Source organism: Hyaena hyaena, unplaced genomic scaffold (genome assembly GCF_003009895.1).
Source record: "Hyaena hyaena isolate Hyena2069 unplaced genomic scaffold, ASM300989v1 scaffold_1927, whole genome shotgun sequence".
Classification (NCBI taxonomy): Eukaryota; Metazoa; Chordata; class Mammalia; order Carnivora; family Hyaenidae; genus Hyaena; species Hyaena hyaena.
The window spans coordinates 100,809-114,824 of NW_024082561.1; the positions used below are offsets into that span (position 1 = coordinate 100,809).

Here is a 14,016-nt window from a genome sequence, read left to right on the forward strand (position 1 = left end):
CAGGGAAATCATTATATCTAGTTTCCTTTCTTTTGTTTGTTTTTAAAGATGACACTAGTTACTTGGGTTTCTCTCTCTCTGCTCCCTTCTGTCTAAACAAACAAACATACAAATAAACTTTTAAAAACATTTTTTAAAAACACAAAAACCAAAAAGATTATGCTATATTTTGAGGAACTGCATTACACTGGCACATTTTCCTTAATTGCACAGGGTGTCACCAGACTGGAGCCCATTGTGAACTGATTTATCCCCAGATCTTGTTTCCTCCCTTTCCTCCAAAGGCCAAGCATCTTCTACAGTCAGCCAAACTCAGACCCTTCGAGGGCCACTGTGAGGACTCTGAGACACATGAAGCAGAGGCCATGAACCTCCCAGTGTCTGAAGGAGAGCGGCTGGACCCTCAGCTGGTAATGCCCCACATATCACTGACACTCTGACTGTGTGTCATGGATGACACATCATTCCTGCAGGAATGATGGCCCTCTGCCCTGGAGACACGGTCAGAGAGGCTGGACACTGGGTCAGCACAATGTCCCCGCTGGAGCCTGGAATGATACACACAACAAACTTAACAGATGCACTGAGATCACTCCAGTGTAGGCCCACGCCATTGGTGACCCTTGTGGTCAAAGTCATGGACAACTTTGAGTCTGAGTACCCAGAAAACTAAAGCTAACTGGACAACCGGAATCCTACACCAAATGCTTTAATTTCAGCCACCAAAATCCCAGAGACATAGGAAGCATCCTGTCCACAGTGAGTTTGTCCAACATTCTCTGTGTGCCCCCTTTCACTTGGAACCCAGAACGACCTCAAGCTCACAGGGCAAGAGTACAGTCTTTACCTACCACCTAAATCTTTCTCTCCCATGAGCCAATTCTTTGTCATCTTCAAGATGCCCTCCCAAGTACCTTTCCCCAAACAGGAACAGACTCAGCCACACATGATTTATCCTCTCCTAACCCATAATTCGAGTTTCTTGTCATTTGTCAGGGGTCAGGCCAGGCAAAGGGGGCAGCCCAGGGGAGGGGCTGGCAGATAGCATCACAGGGGCCACCACAAGCCTTGACCCTGCCAGCTCTACCTTCATCCTCCATGGGGATTTGCATCAACCTCCACCCCAAATGTCTCTGCCACAGGTCCAGCCCTGTAGCCAGATGCTGATAAATGGGGCTTCTCTAGGGACAGGGTCTGAGTAGCCTGGGGAGGGGGAGAGGTAGTAAGATGGTGCCACCATCCCAGATCCTCGGGCTCTTGCTCCTATGTTCCAGGTGAAAGAATGTCTCCAAGTGGAGGGTTCCCTTGGGGCAGGTTTTGTACTACCTAAGAGGAGCAGTTGTTGTTGTTTTGTTGTTGTTGTTGTTGTTTTATTGACTGATTTCTTTACAGAGATTGAGTGTGTGCTCAAAAGCAGTAGAGAGAAAGAGAGAGAAGGAGAGAGAGAATTCCAGCAGGGTCCACACTCTCAGCACCGGGTCTGACTTAGGGCTCGATCTCATGAACTGAGATCATGACCTGAGCCAATTTCAAGAGTCAGCTGCTTAACCGACTGAGCCACCCACACACCCCAGCACCCGATACTTTAAAACCGTCTCCCAACTCACAACCTGTGAACTGCTGACATGCCCTGTAGCCTCAGTATCATCTAAAAGTTACCTCAGCTTGTGCGCTCCCTCGGCAGCCCTCTCAGGGAGTTCCCATTGCCCCCTTCGTTTGCCACTTCTAGACCTCCTACCTAAAAACTGAAAACCCAGCCTTTGAAATCCATAAGGTAGACTATGTCACCCAGTACCACTCCTTCCTGCACACAAACACCAGGCCCAAAGCCTCTCCTCATTTCTGGAAGGTTTTAGTTCCTGACTCATAGACCCTCCCACATGCCTGCTGGTTTCGATACATTCATATAGGATCCTTCCATTATCCTGCTCTCTCAGTTGTTTCATTGATTCTCCTCCAACTGTCTCTTCCCCACCCAATCTTGATCATTCACTCTCATGGCCATACCTTACACACGTCGTTAGAAAATAACGGCAGCTACCCCATTATTAAAATGCTAAGCATCAAGGGGGCAAGGTGGCGGAGAAGTAAGGAGCTCCATACTTGCACTCGCGCCCATACATCACACGAAAAAGGTCTGACGCCATTGGAAACCTTACAAAACCTGAGAGATTGGGAGAAAAAGGATGCAGAATCCACTGAGAGAGGCTTCTAACGTGAGAGCGAACTGGGGACGATAAAATTGGGCCGGGATCGTAGACTCCAGGGTTGGAGGCGATCCCTCTTTATGGGGAATGAGGGGAAAAAGAGAGAGTACGAAACAGAAAAATCTCCACTCGGGGATGAAAAACCTCCGCTCGGGGCATAGAAAGTCCGTACTTGCCAAATACCTGCACGCCAGGTCCACTTGCGCCAACTGGTCCCGGGGGTGCTGAGCACGCGGACTGCTGCTTTGTGTGGGCTCCTGGCGGCTGGACTTCAGAGTGGTGGTGCGCCTGCCGCCGTTGTCCTCCCGGCTGGCTAGGGCCCCTGGAAGAGCCGCGCGGACACCGGGCGGCCGCGCTCCTGGCGGGCAGGAGCTCTAAAGGGAAGGCAAAGAGCTAAAAACTGGGAGATTTTCCTGTGATTTCGTGTTTTGGGTGAGGAGCCATAGAGGGACCTGGTTTTCCTCACTCCAGCAGGCTCGGCGCACCCGCACCCGGCAGGCAAGCCCCTGCCCATGCGCGCCAGCCCAACCCAGAGAAGGAAGCAGTGATTCTGACTCCACCCCCAGAGCTCGGCAGGGGGCCTGGAATTGCCCCGAGGGGGTTGCCTGGGAAGCTGTGTCTAAGGCAATTTCAGCAGGGCATGGGGACTGGGATTTGGAGATTGGGACTGGCCTGAGTTGAAGAGTGCAACCAACTTCGGCTGCGCCCCTGGTACGGGGAGTTTACACGCCCAAAAAAGCGAGGTGCAGCACTTGGTTCAAGAAGGGACTGGAGCACCGTCACTCTCCTCCCCACAACCGCCGAGGCAGAGCTCCCGCCTGAGGCATTGGATCACGCCATGCCGATCCCTGCAGGAGAGCTGCCCTCCTCCCTTTTTTTTTTTCTATTTTTTTTCTTTTCTTTTTTTTTCCTCTTTCTCTTTTCTCCCCAGAACACTGACCTGATTAACTCTGGTCGCCGGCTTGCTTAAACAATCACAACTAGTCCATTCTGTAGATGTAAATTCTACACCTACCGACATTTCATATCTTTCTCTCACGAGTATTTAGACTATATAGTTTTTCTGGATAATACCAGCATCCTTCTCTCACCTATCCAACCATATTCTACCCTTTACCTCTTTTAATAAAGCTTCTTATCCCTTCTGCCTGTTCATTCTATTTCCAATTTTGCCTCATCCCCACCCTGTCTTCTCTCTCTTTCTCTATGCTCCTCAACCAGCACTGCATACACACGGCTATTAAACTGTACCTGGGAAATCGGGTTATATGCTTTAAACGATTCTTTGTCTATCGATTTTCTTCTTTTTCCTTTCTTTTTCTCCTTTTTGACCCTTTTATGTATTTTCTACTCCCTATTATCCGCCCTCCCTCCTCCGTCTTTTCTCTTAACTTTTCCGTTTTCCCTCTCGCTTTGCATGTTAGTTGAATTAGCCTGTGCGTTTGTGTGCTCCTGCTCCCTGTGTGTTTGTCTGTCTGTTTTCTTTTCCAGGGCTACCTCAAGAAACAAGCCAGAGAACACAAGGTGGAGAGTCCCAAATATCACTACGAATAGGAAAATAAAATAACCAAGGTCCCAACAAGAGAGACCAAGAGATAACTTTCAAAAAACACTCTCTGAAAGGATAGGCCCTGGACAGTCAGAGAGTCTTCTTGGATATAGCAGCGCTCATAGATACAGAGAGCATAACAGGTCTTTAAAACTAACAAGAGCCAGAAAGCTAACTAAAATGACGAAACGAAAGACCTCTCCTCCAAAGAAACTCCAAGAAGAAATGACAGCTAATGAACTGCTCAAAACAGATATCAGCAGCATCACTGAACAAGATTTTAGAATAATAATGGTAAAATTAATAGCTGGGCTTGAAAAAAACATAGGGGACATCAAAGAAACTATGGCTACAGACAGAATGGAAAATAAAAATAGGCATGAAGAATTAAAAAATGCGATAAATGAGATCCATAATAAATTAGAGGCCTCCAATGCACGGATTGAAGAGGCAGAAAGGAGAATAAGTGATTTAGAAGACACCATTATAGAAAAACAAGAAGCTGACAAAAAAAGAGACAAACTGATCCAGGAACAGGAAAGAAGAATTCGAGAGCTCAGCGATACGGTCAAACGCAACAATATCCGTATCATAGGAATCCCAGAAGAGGAAGAGAGAGGGAAAGGTGCTGAAGGAGTCCTGGAACAAATTATAGCAGAGAACTTCCCCGACCTGGGGAAGGAAGTAAATGTGGAAGTACAAGAGGCTCAGAGGACTCCCCTCAGACGTAACCTGAATCGATCTTCTGCACGACATATCATAGTGAAAATGGCCAAATACAAGGACAAAGAGAGAATTTTGAAAGCAGCTAGGGAGAAAAGGGCCCTAACATACAAAGGGAAACCTATCAGAGTGGTGACAGACCTATCTACTGAAACTTGGCAGGCTAGAAAGGAATGGCAGGAAATCTTCAATGTGATGAACAGTAAAAATATGCAGCCAAGAATCCTCTATCCAGCAAGCCTGTCATTCAAAATAGAAGGAGAGATAAAAACCTTTCCAAATAAACAGAAATTGAAAGAATTTGTCACCACGAAGCCAGCCCTACAAGAAATCCTGAGGGGGATGCTCTGAAGGAAAGGTTGCAAGGAACAAAGATACCAGAGACACCACCACAAACATGAACCCTACAAAAGATACAAAGACTCTAAACCCACATATTTCAATAATAACACTGAATGTAAATGGGCTGAATGCTCCAATCAAAAGACATAGGGTAGCAGAATGGATTAAAAAACAAAATCCATCAATATGCTGTCTACAAGAAACTCATTTTAGACGGGAAGATACCTTCAGATTAAAAGTAAGGGGATGGAGAAATATATATCATGCTACAGGAAATCAAAAGAAAGCCGGAGTAGCGATACTTATATCAGACAAACTGGACTTTAAATTAAAGACAATCACAAGAGATGAAGAAGGGCACTACATAATAATTACAGGGTCCATCCATCAGGAAGAACTAACAATCATAAATGTCTACGCACCGAATATGGGAGCACCTAAATATCTAAAACAATTAATCACAAACAGAAACAAGCTTATAGATAAGAATGTGCTAATAGCAGGGGACTTTAATACTCCGCTTACAGCAATGGATAGGTCAACCAGACAGAAAATCACTAAAGAAATAATGGACTTGAAAGACACATTGGACCAGATGGATCTGACGGATATATTTAGAACTTTACATCCTGAGGCCAGGGAATTTACTTTCTTCTCAAGTGCGCATGGCACATTCTCCAAGATAGATCACATACTGGGACATAAAGCAGCCCTCAATAAATATAAAAGAATAGAGATCATACCATGCACACTGTCAGATCACAATGCTTTGAAACTTGAAATCAATTACAGGAAGAAGTCTGGAAAACCGCCAAAAACATGGAGGTTAAAGAACACCCTTCTAAAGAATGAATGGGCCAATCAGGCAATTAGAGAGGAAATTAAAAAATATATGGAAACAAATGAAAATGAAAACACAACAATTCAAAATCTATGGGATGCGGCCAAGGCAGTCCTAAGAGGAAAGTACATTGCTCTCCAGGCCTATTTCAAGAGATTAGAAAAAGCACAAGTCCAAAATCTAACAGCTCACCTAAAGGAGCTAGAGGCAGAGCAACAAGAACGCCCTAAACCCAGTAGAAGAAGAGAAATAGTAAAAATTAGAGCAGAAATAAACAACATAGAGACCAAAGAAACAATTGAACAGATCAATGAAACCAAGAGTTGGTTTTTTGAAAAAGTAAACAAAATTGACAAACCTCTAGCCAGGCTTATCAAAAAGAAAAGAGAGAGCACCCAAATAGACAAAATTATGAATGAAAATGGACTTATTACAACCAACCCCTCAGAAATACAAGCAATTATCAGGGAATACTATGAAAAATTATATGCCAACAAATTGGACAACTTAGAAGAAATGGACAAATTCCTAAACACACACTCACTACCAAAATTCACACGGGAAGAAATAGAAAACCTGAACAGACCCATAACGAGTGAAGAAATCGAATCAGTGATCAAAAATCTCCCAACAAATAAGAGCCCTGGACCTGATGGTTTCCCTGGGGAATTCTACCAGACATTTAAAACAGAATTAATCCCAATTCTTCTCAAGCTATTCCAAAAAATAGAAGTCGAAGGAAAACTCCCGGACTCATTTTATGAAGCCAGCATCACTCTGATTCCCAAGCCAGACAGAGATCCAACAAAAAAAGAGAACTATAGGCCAATATCCTTGATGAATACGGATGCAAAAATTCTCAACAAGATCCTTGCAAATCGAATCCAGCAGCATATCAAAAGAATCATCCACCAAGATCAAGTGGGATTCATTCCTGGGTTACAGGGCTGGTTCAACATTCGCAAATCAATCAATGTGATCCATCATATCAATAAAAGAAAAGATAAAAACCATATGATCCTGTCAATAGATGCAGAAAAAGCATTTGACAAAATACAGCATCCCTTCTTAATAAAGACTCTCGAGAAAGTTGGGATAGAAGGAACCTACTTAAACATCATCAAAGCCATCTATGAGAAGCCTTCAGCTAACATCATCCTCAACGGGGAAAAACTGAGAGCTTTCCCCCTGAGATCAGGAACACGACAGGGATGTCCACTCTCACCACTGTTGTTTAACATAGTGCTGGAAGTCCTAGCATCAGCCATCAGACAACAAAAGGAAATCAAAGGCATCAGAATTGGCAAAGAGGAAGTCAAACTTTCACTCTTCGCAGATGACATGATACTCTACATAGAAAACCCGACAGACTCCACCAGAAGCCTACTAGAACTGATCCAAGAATTCAGCCAAGTTGCAGGGTACAAAATCAACGTACAGAAATCGGTTGCATTTTTATACACCAATAATGAAGCAACAGAAAGAGAAATCAAGAAACTGATCCCATTCACAATTGCACAAAAAACCATAAAATACCTCGGAATAAACCTAACCAAGGATACAAGAGATCTGTATGATGAAAACTATAGAAAACTTATGAAGGAAATTGAAGAAGACACAAAGAAATGGAAAAACATTCCATGCTCATGGATAGGAAGAATAAATATAGTTAAGATGTCATTACTACCTAAAGCACTCTACACATTCAATGCAATTCCAATCAAAATTGCACCAGCATACTTCTCAAAACTAGAACAAACTATCCAAAAATTTGTATGGAACCACAAAAGACCCCGAATAGCCAAAGTAATACTGAAAAATAAAACCAAAACGGGAGGTATCACCATCCCAGACTTCAGCCTCTACTACAAAGCTGTCATCCTCAAGACAGTATGGTATTGGCACAAAAACAGACACATAGACCAATGGAACAGAATTGAGAACTCAGAAGTGGACCCAAAAGTATACAGCCAACTGATCTTTGACAAAGCAGGAAAGAATATCCAATGGAAAAAAGACAGCCTTTTTAACAGATGGTGTTGGGAGAACTGGACAGCAACATGCAGAAGAATGAAACTAGATCATTTTCTCACACCATGCACAAAAATCAACTCAAAATGGATAAAGGACCTGAACGTGAGACAGGAAACTATCAACACCCTAGAGGAGAAAGCAGGAAACAACCTCCTTGACCTCCACCGCAGCAACTTCTTACTTGACACATCCCCAAAAGCAAGGGAATCAAGAGCAAAAATAAACTGTTGGGACCTCATCAAGATTAAAAGCTTCTGCACAGCCAAGGAAACAACCCAGAAAATTAATAGGCAACCAACGGAATGGGAAAAGATAGTTGCAAATGACATATCAGATAAAGGGTTAATATCCAGAATCTATAAGGAACTCACCAAACTACACGCCCGAAAAACAAACAACCCAGTGAAGAAATGGGCAGAAGACATGAACAGACACTTCTCCAAAGAGGACATCCAGATGGCCAACAGACACATGAAACGATGCTCAGCATCCCTCCTCATCAGGGAAATACAAATCAAAACCACACTGAGATACCACCTCACGCCAGTCAGAGTGGCTAAAATGAGCAAATCAGAGAACTCTAGATGCTGGCGAGGATGTGGAGAAACGGGCACCCTCCTACACTGTTGGTGGGAATGTAAACTGGTACAGCCCCTCTGGAAAACAGTGTGGAGGTTCCTCAGGAAACTAACAATAGAACTCCCCTATGACCCAGCAATAGCACTGCTAGGAATTTACCCAAGGGATACAGAAATGCTGAGGCATAGGAGCACATGTACCCCAATGTTCATAGCAGCACTCTCCACAATAGCTAAAACATGGAAAGAGCCTAAGTGTCCATCAACAGACGAATGGATCAAGAAGATGTGGTTTATCTATACCATGGAATACTACATGGCAATGAGAAACAATGAAATCTGGCCATGTGTAGCAACATGGATGGACCTTGAGGGTGTTATGCTGAGCGAAATAAGTCAGGCAGAGAAGGACAAGTACCATATGTTTGCACGTATAGGAGGATTAGGAGGAACTTAATGGAGGAACAAGGGGGAGAAGAAGGGGGAAGATGGTGGGGGAAAGAGAGAGAGGCAAACCATGAAAGACTCTTGAATGCTGACAAAAACTGAGGACTGATGGATGTGGGGGGGAGGGGGAATGGGCATGGAGGAGGACACTTGTGGGGATGAATCTGGGAGTTATGTGGAAACTAATTGGAAAATAATCTATTTGTAAAATAAATAAATAAATAAATAAAAAATAAAAAATAATTAAATAAATAAAAATAATAAATAAATAAATAAATAAATAAATAAATAAAATTCTAAGATTCTCAGGATCCTCCACCTCTAAGAGCTCTGCAGCTCACTCCACCTACCATGGCCATAGCCGGCAATTTCTCGCTTTCATTAGGCTGAGACCTGACATCGATAGGAAAATATATGTTGTCTTGCCACGGAAAATTCGGCATGTCTGTAGTGTGCCTGTCCGGGATATCTCTAACCCTGGTCATTGTCTTTGAGCCATCCTGCAACTCTTTCTAAATTGTTGGTAACCTATAGATGCATGATTCTGTCCTGATTAGTAGTCATTTAATTGACTTCTTACCTCACCTTGGAAAACTATTTTCCTTCCATCTACAATGCATTCCTTCACTCCATATATACGTGTGTTTTGACTTTCCCTTTGAACGAGTTACATCTTCCTAGTTCCACTCATGATGTGAGTGAAATCATTTAACATGTGTTCAGTAATATTAATTCTCCATGAGAGTCAGAATTTTAGTGTTTTCTGAAAATTATCATTTACCATATCTATTGACCTATCTACATTTTCTCTATGCCTAAATCCCTCATAGTCTCATTTCCCTCCTTATTCAGCTTAAATTCCATGATCCTTCTTTATAATGACTCTTTTATAAACAAGAACTTCCTCACCTTTCATTATTTCATTACATGCAACAAAATCCCAACCTTCTACATGCCTGCTGGAGAAAAACACAGAGCAATTCTGACTTCTCTCAACTTCAGATTCATGGCCTATCACTTTCTGAGGGCCCTTAATGCTGCCCCACAAACGTATCTCATTTCCCTGGTCTATTCAGTCTCCATTCCTTTGCTTGCTTGCTTGCTTGCTTGCTTGCTTGCTTTTTTTCTTTCTTTCTCTCTTTCTTCAAGTCCTAACAGCTCCTCCACTATCCAAACTTAAAACCAAGTACCCCATTTCCTATTTCCCAAGTGAACAGAGGGGATCAAAGGAGAACATCCACGGGCTGCTCATCTCTCTTCTGACCCTCTGGTACGGGTATTGCCAAACTCCGCCTTTCCTCCTGCCTTGAGAGGAGGTGGACGGCCCTCCCATCTGAGGCCCCTCCCTCTGAAACTATATGTCCTGCCTCCTCCACTGAATTGCTTGATACTTCTCCCCAATTCCTGAATTATCAGTGTTCTCCTCTCAAGCATGATTTCCATCAGTATGCAAACATCTTTAAAAAAAAAAAAAGAAAAAGAACCTCTATGATATCACATCTCCCGCCAGTTATGGTCTATTTCACTCTTCTCCTTCACCATAAAGCTCACTGGCTGAGATGTCTACAGTCACCATCCCCAGATCCTCTACCCTCATTCTTTCTTGAGCTTTCTACAGTCAAGGGCCTAATTCCACCATCTCATTGAATCTTCTCTTCTCAAGGTCACCAGTGATCTCCACATCACCAAGTCCAATGGCCACATGCCAGTCCTCATCTCACTAGACCTATCAGAGCATTTAGAATACTGATGACACTTTCTTCCTTGATCTACATTTTGCTCTGGATTCCAGGGCATCACAACATCTTGCTGGTCTTCAATCCCTCTGCTCCTTCACAGAATCCTTTGCTGGTTCCTCCTTCTCACTCCTGCCTCAGAGCTCAGCCCCTGGGCTTCTGATCTAGGCAACAACATGCCAATACTTATCATATTCCAAGCTCCAGTCGAATCCTCTTCCTGAACCCTAGACTCGTATATCCGATGGCTACTTGACAGCTGCATGTGGAGATCTAACACACATCTCTAAATTGAAATGTCCAACACCAAATTCCTGATCTACTCCCCCAAATCCTCTCTCCCACAGTCTTCTCTATTGGAACAGATGGCAACTCCACCCTTCTAGTACTCAGAGAGAAATTCTGGAGTCACACTGAGACCTTTCTTTCTCTCACACTCCTTGTCAAAACCATCAGCATATTATTATCTCTGTCTTCAAAATACACCACTCGTTCCATCCTCCACTGCCATAGCACAGACCTGAGATATCATCCTCTCTACCCTGGATCATAGTAGTGGCCATCCAACTGTTATCTTTCCAGATGGCCCTCCCAGAGACGAACCTTACTGGCTCAACTATGCCATCTGTCCGTGCAAAACACACCAGGTCCTGTGACACAAAAACTCCTGACAGCATCTCCAAGACATCTTTACCACACTTGTGTTCACTAATCTCCACTAAAAGGGATCCAAAAAAAAATCCACCCCCCTTAATTTTCTTCTTGGTTTTAAACAGCCCTTCAAGGAAGAAGTCGGGAGAGGTGATTTCTCAGGCAGACCCAGAAACGTGCACATTCAGAGCTGAGCAGGGAGGCAGCAGCAGGTGCAGCGAAGCCTCCCTGACCCAGGGCCCTGGGGAGGTTTGTGTAGGAGGCTGAAGCACTGTGGGAGGGTCACTATTATACTGCTGACAGTAATAAGTCGCCACATCTTCAGCCTGGAGGTTGCTGATGGTGAGGGTGAAATCTGTCCCAGACCCACTGCCGCTGAATCGGTCGGGGACTCCAGATTCCCGGTTGGATGCGTCATAGATGAGCAGCTTAGGTCGCTGTCCTGGTTTGTGTTGGTACCAGGCTACGTAGTTGCTAACACTCTGACTGGCCCTGCAGTTCATGGTGACCCACTGGCCCAGAGACCCAGCCAGGGAGGTTGGAGACTGTGTCATCGTGATCGCCCCGCAGGCACCTGCAATCACGAGGAGGTAATGATGATACATAGGCACTTCAGAGCAGACACACTGAAATATGGCATTTGAGGAGTGGTAACATGTCAGCGCATAATTGGAGCTATTTTGGAAATAGCCAATGTTTCTCATTATATCTTAAAAAAATGTTTGTAACTCTAAACTGATACTACTCAAAAAGACATGTGGCAAATTTGTAATTTCTCACCTGAGACCCACAGCAACAAGGATATGAGGACCTGCCTCTGTGACACCATCTTGCTGTCCCTGCCTGCCCGATGCAGCTTAGCTTACATGGCAAAGGCCCCTTTTATCAAACCTGAGCAGCTGCACTGGGCCTGAGCGTCGGGGGGAGGGGAGTTCTATGCAAAGCACCTGGTGAGTAAAGAAGCAAACGGCATGAGCAGTGGGTTGTGAAAGTATCTAATGTAAATTTAGAGAGCCAAAATATCACCAAAGATATAGCTGTAGGACTAGAAACACCGAAGTCAACTTAGAAACTCTTAAAACAACTTAGAAGTTCAAAAAGACTCCCGCATTGCCTGAAGCTGCTACCTCTATGTCCAAAGCCCTACCAGCCTCCTCTAACCCAGGAGATGTTCAACTGTCATAGAAGAAGGAGACAGCCATTGCCTCCCAATGTGCCATACCATGGTACGAGAAGGATAAAAGAAAAATGCAAACATAGAGGGAAAAATGGACTAGAAAACCCAGAGACGACAACAAGCTATGAAATCTGAACCTCACTTTCCAGATACTTCTCCTACTGGATCGGACTGAGCAAATAAGAAGCACATTACTTGGGAACAAACAATTCTTCTTTCAATAAATATTTCCAGTTCAAGAAGACCTAGAACAGGGAACCATTATGGTTTAAGTAAGCACATCTATTTCCATATTCTTTCCAATTTAAAAGAATCATAATTTTTGCAGAAGGTTCTGAATGAATATTTTGGATAGTGTGATGTTTATTTGTCCACCAAAGGTGGACTAGCCCCTTCTCCTTCTTCCTTATCATGACTCAAATCCCCTCCACATTGGCAGAACCCCAAGAAAGCCAGGAAAAAACCTGGTCTTCAGCCCAATCCCCAGCTCTTCCTCCATAGAAAGGCAAATCCAGCACCACCTTTTCATTAGCTATCTCTCTCCAGCAGAAAGACTGTCAGAGAGCAAGGTGCCCTTCACCAGCTCAAAACAAGCCACTTTCATTCCCAGAAACATCCCAAGAAAAATGCTCAGCTCTCCATCAATGGTTTGAACCTTTCAGTTCCACTTGAGACAGATTTGTCAAAGGCTGAGATAGAGTGGACAGTTGAATTTGAAAAGAAAAAAGGGGGAAATACAAGTTGTTGGATATTTTTTAATATAATTTTAATTTTTCTAATGTTTTATTTATTTCTAGGAGAAAGAGAGAGAGAGACAGCATGAGCAGGGGAAAGTCAGAGAGAGAGGGAGTCACAGACTCTGAAACAGGCTCCAGGCTCTGAGCTGACAGTCGGCACAGAGCCCGACGAGGAGCTCGAACCCACGAACCGCGAGATCATGACCTAAGCGAAAGTCAGACGTTTAACCTACTAAGCCACCCAAGCGTCCCACTATATGTTGGATATTTTTTAAAAAATGACAAAGTGCTACAAGATCTAATGGTGAGCTTCTGTTTGAAATTCAAGAATGTTGTTAAATGGGTTGAGTTTCCAGAAATGATGAGCTAGGCATTTCATATCAATAATCATAGTGAAATTATAAAATATGCTGCGAAACAGGAAACAAACAATGGAAGGAAGGAAGGGAGGGAGGGAGAGAAGAGGGTGGCAGGGAGGAAGAGAGGAAAGAAAGAAGAAAGGAAGGAAGGGAGGAATGGAAGAATGGAGGGATGTAGGGGGGAAAGGAATGGTAGGCACAGAATGAAAATGGAGAACTTTGGTTACAACTTTTTATAAACTCTCTGACCAAAGATATTGGGTCTCTAAAGCCATTTTTATCCTGCAGCTCTGTAAGGATTCTGCAAGCCCTTGGGCTCGGTTTTGGGGCTGTGCAGACGGCCAGAGAGATGGTAGACAGGCTCAGAACTTACTCACTTTGGGAGAAAAGTGGCACCCTAATTTGAGCTAAGTCCTGATCCTGAATTTTAGTTATTCTATTTTTTCAGATCAATGTTTCCATTTTGTGTCAAATTAGCCAATTAGTTAACTCTGGGCTCTTTCTAGAAAATTTATCTCCAGGGTGCCAGGGTGGCTCAGTCAGTTGAGCATCTGACTTTGGCTAATATCATCATCTCGCAGTTCATGAGTTCAAACCCCAATCTGTCTCCAGCCCCACACTTGGCTCACTGCTGT

General features: G+C 43.8%; 1 gene segment (V, D, J or C); it reads right to left on the reverse strand.

Moving 5' to 3' along the window:
- Positions 1–11,266: 11,266 nt before the first annotated feature.
- Positions 11,267–11,980, reverse strand: LOC120226977. The segment is given in 2 exon segments: positions 11,267–11,682; positions 11,889–11,980. Coding segments are annotated over 2 exon segments (465 nt in total).
- Between the last annotated feature and the right edge of the window lie 2,036 nt (positions 11,981–14,016).